Source organism: Penaeus vannamei, chromosome 4 (genome assembly GCF_042767895.1).
Source record: "Penaeus vannamei isolate JL-2024 chromosome 4, ASM4276789v1, whole genome shotgun sequence".
NCBI lineage: Eukaryota > Metazoa > Arthropoda > Malacostraca > Decapoda > Penaeidae > Penaeus > Penaeus vannamei.
The window spans coordinates 13,654,838-13,664,837 of NC_091552.1; the positions used below are offsets into that span (position 1 = coordinate 13,654,838).

Below are 10,000 nucleotides of genomic sequence, written 5' to 3' on the forward strand. Positions count from 1 at the left end.
CTTAGTAAACACACACACCAAATTATCGTTGTTCACCGTATAGAAATCACGTCAAAGTTCAAAGTCCTTTTCGAAAACGACTGTACACGTCTTCAAAATGTCCATCCGACTCTAGAGCAAACAGTACGAACTACCTTCCTTAAACACAGCCATCAACATAACACATTTTTCTTTACCACATGAACAAATCAATCACATAAAACAAACAAACAAACAGACTAGACGTGGGGAAGGGGTCAGCTCAATTACCTGGATTTCGCGAAGACAAGTTACGTCCCAGCTACCTGTGTCGTCGGGAGGAAACCCAAGGAGGTGGACACAACAGAGCCTTGTAGGACAAGGGAGAGAAGGGCGTGTGAAGCAGGAACGAGAGGAACTTAGGAACTTGGGTCTTAGAAGGAAGGAGTGCGCCCGGTCTAGGATCCTCTAACCCTTCTCCTCACCCCCAAAGCAGCTGGAGCGAGAGGAACTTGGTCATGGAAGCAAGAGTACGCCTGGCCCATCCCTCTCCCTACCCCCTCACCCCATCTCCCTTCTCCACTCCCTTTCTCCTCCCTCCCTTCCTCTCTTCTCCCACCCTTCCCTCCCCCTTCCCCATTCCCCTTTCTCCCCATTCCCCTCCCCATCTCCTTCTCCCCCTCAACCCTATCCCCATCACCCCCCTCTCTCCCTCCTCCCACATCTTCCCTCTCCCTCCCTTCCCCCCTCCCCGCCCGGACAACCATACATGGCAGTCGAGCAGCACCTCCGCCAAAGGTCAGAGGCCGATCACAACAAGGCATCCCTCAACTGAGCATCTCCCGGCAGCTTCCTTCACATCCGGCGGCGGGGGAGGCCCTGGATTGCGGAAGGGAAGGTGCTCGTGGGTATTTTCCTTTGAAAAAAGAGGGAAGGAATGAATAAAATCTGTACGGAGTGAAGTGAATGGTTTTTGGGTTACATGCTGAGGCATGAGGCAAGGGAGGGAGTCCGTCTGTTCATTCAAAAAAGATAATAATTATTACCGGTAATTAGAAAGGATGGGTTTGTATCTTCTTTCGTACTTATCTGCTAATTAAGGGAACTCGGTTAATCAAGAAACTTTAATTAGAGAAAACATTTCTTTATCAATCTTCATTTCCTCACTTTTTGCGATCTCCGCATAAAAACGAAGGAACAGGAGCAACCAACGAGAACGACAGTAAACGTCCCAACGAACAAATATACCGCCACAGACGAGAGAGAGAGAAAAAAGGAAAACAATTACAACTGAAAAGCAAATAATGAGGCGAAAGAACGGAAAAAGTGACCCGCGCGTCATGTCAGGAGAGAGCCAGCTGACGGAGAGAGGAATAAGAGGCGCCGTGAACAAAGAGGAGGAGAAGAGACGCAAAGAGGCCAAGGCAGAGCAATGGGTCGAGGCAGACCATAGGGGCCGAGAGGACATAAAGATGGGCGGGGCCTCACCTGACTCACGACCTCCCGCCGGGACGCGCGCGCGCGCTCGTTCTCGCTCTCTCTCGCGCTCTCACTCTCTTATACATACATACAATACAATACAATATATATATATATATATATACAAACACACACATACTCACACATATGTGTATGTGTGTGCATATATGTGTATATGTGTATATGTATATATACATATATATACATACATACATACATACATACATATATATATATATACATCCATAAATATATGTATGTATATATGTGTAAGTGTATAAGCATGTGAATGTGCACGTACATGTGTATTCGTATGTGTATAGAAGGATGAAGGCAGTCATGCTCTTCTTCCTCGAGGCAGCATCCCCGACCTGGGCCCAACGCCGCCCCCGAAGGCCGTCCTTTAGCAAGTCTGACCCGGAGAGCGGTCGGGAGCGGAGTCTTGTGCACGCGTCGGTTGCCTTCTGTCAGCCGACTGCCCGTCGACGCCGCGCCACCGACCTGCCATCGGACGCACGCCATGCAACCCGCCCTCCGCCCGCCCACCCGCTCGCCCGTCCGCCCGCCGCCCATTTCTCCCGAAACATGTAATTACCAATCGTACAGCGCCCGCAACCCCCAGCCTTGCCCTCGTAGTGGAGGCCCGCGTGACTAATCCCCTGTGGCTGCGTCTGCGCAAGGGAGAGCAGGTCGGATGCGGAGTAGGGCTTCGTGCTTGGGGCTCTGGACTCGAGCAGGGTTGTGCCGTGTCTCGATGAGTGCGGTTTTTAAGAATGGAAGTGATTCAAGATTTATTCGATTGGAGTAAATGGATGAAAAAAGGGCTAATGGTCTTGACTTTGGGATATCTACGTATCTCCGGCTTTATTTTCCTCATCTGTTCGCTTAATTCCTCCGTTTATCTTAATTCTTGACACTTTGCCATCAGTTTCACATCGCATGTGACCTCTTTTTCCATTACTTTTGTTTATGTTCATATTTCTTCTCTCCTTATCTCAGTTCCACAGTTTCTCCTTTTTTTCCCTATTCTCTCTTCCTCTCTAAACACGATCTCATTTTACTTTTTCTGTGTCTTTTTTCCCCTTTCCTCTTGGCAACCGTACCAGGCGGTTCGGTATGCTTGGCATAATATTCATCCCTGTCGGTGTATGTGAATCTATGCTAACAAAAGGACATACACAAACTAACGAACAAAAACAGACACACAACCCCCCCCCCCATACACACACGCATACGAACGCACACACGCACACACACACGCGCGCGCGCCCACACCAACGCGGATGCACACCGCCCGCAGTCCATGAAGGGCCGCCTTGAGAGCTGTGAAGCAACTTCCTCTCACACGGGTCCTGGTATTTTGTCGCTTCAGGCACGCTGGGAAAATTAACGAACGAATTCTGGAGGAACGCAATGTCCAAAAATAAATTCATTAATCATTACTAAAGAGATAATGAGGGAATTAGTTTTATTTACAGCAATGCGGGTATAAACAACGGGCCTACAATGCGAGACTTCATGAAACGAAATTGCTTTTATACACGTCTTTCTTTCGAGTATGTGTCCTGCAGCGCATTTCCTCCGGTGACACATTACTAATATACACCATAAACTTATATGTGTATGTAGTCTTCCTACTACAGTAATGTGTCTGAGATAATGTAAGATAACAGCAGGTGAGTCTCGCAGGCAGCCTAAATATAGGAATGTGGTAAGATAAAGGAAAGGTTAAAAGCCCTGAGTGCCTGGCGTGGGCTCCGAGCACAGGGCGAGGTCTCCCGCGAGCGCACCAGTGATAACACAAGAGCCTCGCAGCAACACCCTAAAGGGACGTCGCTGCGCAGCCCCAGCACAGCCGCCCCTCGTCCGCCCCCGACGGAAATCCTACGATGTCAGGTAATCAAGCAAATAAAACATTTCCTGAAATAGAAATTGCATAAAAAGAAGCGCTTGGAGGAATATCCCCGAGTGCGAGCAGCGAGGCACGCAAGGTAACCATTAAGTATATAAAAGGCGGACAAAAAAGGAGGAATAATGAGGCCATGATATGCGCTAATTAAAATTGCTGCGTGAGAATTTCGCGCCACGATATTATCTACTTAATCGTGTGGCTCGAAATGCGCACAGCAAGAGCAATTTACCGAACGTTTCTGAATCTCCGAATGCACGAATGCGGTGACAATTTCTTTACCAACTTAGAATAGAAACTAGCCAACATCATGTACCTAGCGTAAACTGAAGAAATGTATCAAACAAACCGTATTCATTGTGAAAAATGTAGTAGTATGAATGAGAATGATTATCTTCACAATAGAAGAGATGTATTTGTATTTCATGTATTTCCGACGAAGACATATATTCGAAACCGTTTAAATACATCTCTTGCATCGTGAAGATATTAATTCTCATCCATACCTTTCCTACAAACACATCAAAACAAAAGCCAACCTTCCTTCCCTCACTCACGACTCTCGGTCTCATTCACGCCCCACTTATTCACTCCGAGAAAACAATTATCAAGACGATCTAAATGACTCTAATGGACCAGCAGGAAGATAAACATACGCCATAACACAGAACAGGCAGATCTATTCATTACGCAGGGGCAGGCGCGTATAAATCATGTACGCCCGTCTCCCTCGCGTCTGAGAAAAAACACCAAAGGTGATAGGGCACGGGGTATGGGTGGGGGTTGGGGAGAGGGTAGGGGTGGGGAGAGGATAGGCGTGGGGGGTGGGGAGAGGGTAGGGGTGGGGAGAGGATAGGGGTATGGGTGGGGGATGGGGAGAGGGTAGGGGTGGGGAGAGGATAGGGGTATGGGTGGGGGGTGGGGAGAGGGTAGGGGTGGGTGTGGGAAGAGGCCATGGGTGGGGGGTGAGGAGTGGGTATGTACCGGGTAGGGAGGGGGAGATATGCCAAGGTTGTTCAAGTTTGAGTGGTTAAAGGCAATGGTGATAATAGGTGGAAGAAAATTAATATATTGAAGATGAAACGTGTTGTGTGAGGAATACCAAGCAGCCGCACCCATGACGGTATATTTTTATAGAGCAAAGTAACAGAGGCAATGAAGGCGAAGGTGGTAATGATAACAGTAATTATCATCATTTTTACAACAATGTCTATTATAATCCTAATCAATCTTTATCATTAAGGATAACAATAGCAACAACCATTCTCATCATCATCATCATCTTTATAATTATAATAACTACTGTGGCAAAAATTATGACGATAATAATAAAAATAATAATAAATTTCCTAAAACTATTGAAAATAATTTTACTGTTTACTAATATCATTCCTAATGTTGTGGTTGTTATTTTGTTGTCCTTTCAAATCTTCTTTTATTTTCATGGCCCATATTATGATTTATCCTCAATATCATTACCGTTGCAATTGTTAACATCATCGTATCGACACAAGCATTACCATAATCTACAGCAGGGGTTCCCAACCTGTGGGCCATAGCCATCAGGGGGCCCACGGGGAACTTTCTAAGGGGCCAAGGAACAATGTGAACAATTAGCTGTCGAACTCAACCGAATTTTATATCTCCTTTAGTCCCTACGTATAATTATCTCTCACATATTATTTAATTGGAGTCTTTCCATGTAGCATTCTCGTCCTTTAGCTGTTGGCGCCGTAATACTATTCATAACTGGTAATAATTGAATGTGAAAAAAGGACAGTCACTGAACGGGGACCTGGGGGTTAATACACTGGTCGGGGCCTAGGAATGAAAAAGGTTGGGGACCATTGATCTGAAGCAATAATAACTTTTCGAAATGAAAGTCCTAAAACTACGACGACTACGGCAAAAACTACGACACAACGACCACGACTACGCGCTCACAACTACGACCAGAACTACAACCACGGCGACGACCACGGTAACCGCGACCACAACTGCAACCACGACGACGACCACAAGTACGACTACGGTTACAGCCACAACAACGACCACGGAAGCTTAGTGAAGAAGCGAACGAAGATTCCATTGAAGATTCCCTTTGCTGTTCGGACGACCAGCCCTCCCCCCAGGCTTCAGCGGGTCACGTGACCAGCCTTCCGAACGAGTGTTGCCGAGAGTGAGTCACTGCCCCCCTCCCTCCCACTCCCCCTCTATCCCCATCTCCGGAGCTACTTAGGCGGTGGTACTCGAGTGGTACTTGGTAGGAGGTGGTACTTGAGGCGATATCTTGGCGGCGGTGGCACTCGAAGGCAGGTCGGCTGGGAGTAAAGCCCTCCTCCTTTTTCTATGGCACTTGACTTTTCTGTCTGTCTCTGACTCTCTTCTGTCCTTTTTTGTCTGTCTCTTTCTCTTTCTCTCCTTAATGTTTATTTCTCTTTCTCCTTTCTCTCCTTTTCTGTCTCTCTCTCTTTCTCCCCTTTCTCTTTTTTTTTCTTTTTGTTTTTCTTTATCTGTCTCTATTTCTCCTTATCCCCTGTCTTTCTCTAACCATAAATTTATTTAGCCTTTCGTCTGTCTCTCTCTGTCTCTTCCCCCCCCCCCTCCCTCTCTCTCTCTCTCTCTCTCTCTCTCTCTCTCTCTCTCTCTCTCTCTCTCTCTCTCTCTCTCTCTCTCTCTCTCTCTCTCTCTCCCTCTCTCACTCTCCCTCCCTCCCTCCCTCTCCCTCTCTCCCTCCCCCTCCCTCTCTCCCTCCCTCTCCCTCTCTCCCTCCCTCTCCCTCTCTCCCTCCCTCTCCCTCTCTCCCTCCCTCTCCCTCTCTCCCTCCCTCTCCCTCTCCCCCTCCCTCTCCCTCTCCCCCTCCCTCTCCCCCTCACTCTCCCTCTCCCTCTCCCTCTCCCTCTCCCTCCCCCTCTCCTTCTCTCCCTCCATCTTTCATTCCCCAATTAAATCAAACTACTAAATTTCTTTAGATGGACGACACAAAAGTCCAAACACCCACAGCGCCGCCTCTGCCAAGCCCTCCGTTGCGTCAGGATATTCTCCCTGCATCGCCCGCCCTCCGTTAACCCAAGGAGCGGTTTCGTCATCACTGCCTCCGTCATCTCCCAAGTTTAAGAAAAGTCACGTTCCCTTCGTAAGATTTTTTTTTTTAACATGCAATATCTCCCTTACCCTCGCTGTTTCGTCAGGCGCTGAGATAAACATATCCGATAATTCTCTTTCAATGCACCTTGAGGGATATTTTTGTCACTCCCCTTCCCTCTGCACCGTCCCCCGCTCCTGATGGCTCTTTGATGCACATATGTGGCCGTGACCTTTCCACGGACGTACTTGTTCTGTCGTCGTGTCTTGTTTTGTTTTCGTTTTTTTTTTAATTTGCTGTTGTTGTTTTCCAGTCATTTGAAGCACAAATTATCATCCTCTCCTCACTTTCCTCCCCCCTAAACATCTTCCTTCTCATCACCCCAATCCATCTATCAACGCTGGCATATTAACGGCCGTAAAATCCATCTTCACCACCAAACAACTTCACAAAAAAAGGGCACAGCCCCCCTGCCATGCCCACCATTGACACTTCACCAGCATCAGTTTCCTTAAAAAAAAAAAAAAAAAAAAAAAAAAAAAAAAAAAAAATCACCCTCACTGACGTCTGAGCTGCTACTTGATGAAACGGGTTTTTTGCCTGTGACTTCACATGTTCCCAAATAAAGCAATAGAACACCTCGGCGCCTTCACCTTGTGGCGAGACCTGGCACTGATCAAAGCACCTGGATCCAGTGCCCTCTAAGCCTGGTTGCAGGACGTAAATAATTCAAATAAAAAAAAAATAATAACCATCCGTAGTTTTCCAGAAACCAAACCGATACTGAGATACATTTTTTTTTACGGATTCAAAGCAAAGCGTCCGAAACTGCTTCGTTCATTGCTCATGTGAGAAAACGGGGTATTTTCCAAGGCTAGTAGGCATGCGGGTAACTGACCATCAAAGCACTGAACTCAATAAAGCAACCAAAATGCCGGGGTTCACTTCACTCGCTTGTCAAGACGGGGCACCCAGGCGAGAGAAGTGCGCCGTGCCTTCATTGGGATAGAGGAGCCGGACCAGGATGTCGCCGCGCCTCGGAACATGCAACGATGTTCAGATAGATAGATTGTTTGACAGAGAGATAGGTAGGTAGGGAGGGAGGGAGGGAGGTATATAGGTAGATAGATAGATTGTTAGATAGAGAGATAGGTAGATAGGTAGGCAGATATATAGATGATAGATCGGTCGATCGAAGGATAGATTGTTAGATAGAGAGCGTGTGTGTGTGTGTGTGTGTGTGTGTGTGTGTGTGTGTGTGTGTGTGTGTGTGTGTGCGTGTGTGTGTGTGTGTGTGTGTGTGTGTGTGTGTGTGTGTGTGTGTGTGTGTGTGTGTGTGTGTGTGTGTGTGTGTGTGTGTGTGTGTGTGTGTGTGTGTGTGTGTGTGTGTGTGTGTGTATCTGAACGTTTATTTTCACGACATATGCTGAGACACGTTCCCCTTTCTCGCAAGCACAACACCATGGCCTGCAGACCTTTCAAACCGGCCTACATTAAAATTTCAACACATTGGCCACAAACTGCCTTAACAAGAAAAAAAGAGCATCAATTGATATTCATAGGCCTAAACGTCCACTTGTCCCCGAGCTGTAGGAGTAAAGAAACTTATAAATATTTATAAGGAACAATTATTAGGTGTACATCAAAAGGCCCCATCAAGAATTCTGTACAATACAAACCTTAATAATTATTGAGGGTGAAATAAGTCTACAAACGTCGGATATAGTGTTATAATTAAGAAATTTGATATATCAATTTAAAGACGAATTTTCTAGCGATCTTTAGGCCTATAACGGTAAGGTGCACTTGCCTATTAACCTGATTTTTTCTCGATTTTATCATTATTGCTCTAAAATGTTTGCATGTTCCAAAAGTAACAACAATTATTATATTGTATCATCATCTTCATTGTCATTAAAGGAATTATGATACTGGCGATAGAAAGAAAAACAGAAAAAAAACATAAATTATCATTGTGTGTAGGGCCGGTTATTGTGCTTGTGCGACTGTGCATTGTGACAATAATAATGTAAATACTACTACTATTGTTACTACTATAAGTACTAACAATGGCAGTACTACTACTATTGATGATGATAACTACAACAACAACAATAACTGTATTAATATCACTATCATTATCATCATTGTTATTATTATTATTACCAATATCATTATCAGTATCACTATTATTATTATCCCTATAACATTGACAAATACTACTGTGCATCAATGATCACTTTGAATTCTCAATATATATCATATACCAATCATGTACACAAAAATAATATTGATGTCAACAGTAAGAGCATTACAAATAATGCCTACAATAATGAAAATCTATTTTTTTCGATATATTAGACGTATGATAAAGATATAAGAATGATAGTGGTCTTATTTGTGGAAGATAATGGCACAGACATTATCATTAATAATTGCTAATATAATCACCATCATCATCATCTCGGTAACAATATTGATAATAAAAGAGAGTTGGGCTGTAGGAATGTAATACAAAACACAGCCATTATAATTCTAGCCATATAATTACCATTTGGTTACGTATAATTAATTCGTTATGCACTGCGCGGCCTTGCAATGGCAATCGCATTCTGATCAGGCTGTTTGCAAATTGCCATCCGAGTGCGCATGACCACAGTTAACACATATTGCTAACCTTTGACACAGTGCCACGCAACGAAACTAATCTTAATGCTGAAAAACGGCATTTACCTGAACCAGCCATGTTCGCCACAACCAGACGGTATGCGCAATCCCCGCAAATTCAAAAAGATCAGAATGGTGTTTAGCGAGCACACGCACTGCGAGCGGGGGATGAGAGCGCCGCACACCTCCTCACTGTACAAGGGTCTGCGCCACACTACTCGTCGACGGCCCTCTGAGGCTCAGTCGGTGCGCGATAATACAATCTCTCTTGGGCGTAACTCGCACTCACCCTCGCCTGTTGAGATCTTTTTCCATCGCCATTTGACACCAATTTCCTCTTTTATAAACTGATGAAAATGTATCTACTAGACCTATGCAAGAACTACGCAATCGGGGGATATCTACCTACGATATCTTAACGAGTAGAGAAAAATATTCGTTACACAGAGCCGGACTTACTCTGCCTCCCCTATACCACCTGTGACCACATTTTCATGATGTTTGTATTAGCACCCGAGCGATGTCGTCATAGCAGACACGTGAAGAGGTTGGCAATATAGCTCCACGGCTGTCAGTCCGAATCACCACACACTGCTGCGTCCTCTCGTCTGGCCACACAGGAGAGCCTGTTCTTGCTATCGTCTCTGGATCTCAAGAACATGTTTTTTTCCGTCCTTGTTCTTCTAGCATGGAAATTATAAAAATAGAATAATATTAACACGACGCAACTGAGGATGCTGATGATGCACCTTAATTCGGAAATTATTCGTGTGGCAGAAGATATAGCCTACATGACAAGACATCGGGGAATAACCACATATCTGAATCCAAATTATTATTCTTTTGTGAAGTAAATATATATATATATATATATATATATATATATATATATATATATATAT

The 10,000-nt window shown here is 45.0% G+C and overlaps 1 protein-coding gene across 2 annotated transcripts in view; it reads right to left on the reverse strand.

Moving 5' to 3' along the window:
- LOC113805251 (deoxynucleoside kinase) overlaps positions 1 to 10,000 on the reverse strand; it is a 60,186-nt gene that overhangs the window by 36,315 nt on the left and 13,871 nt on the right. Inside the window, exon 1 of one of the 2 annotated variants that reach the window (XM_027356223.2) lies at positions 9,165 to 9,328. The exons of the other annotated variant lie outside the window; for it this stretch is intronic. Within the exon in view, the coding sequence (XP_027212024.1) occupies positions 9,165 to 9,177 (13 nt within the window). The 5' untranslated portion in view covers positions 9,178 to 9,328. Of the gene's footprint in view, positions 1 to 9,164; positions 9,329 to 10,000 lie in introns of those variants that run through there. 2 annotated transcript variants of the gene reach the window in all.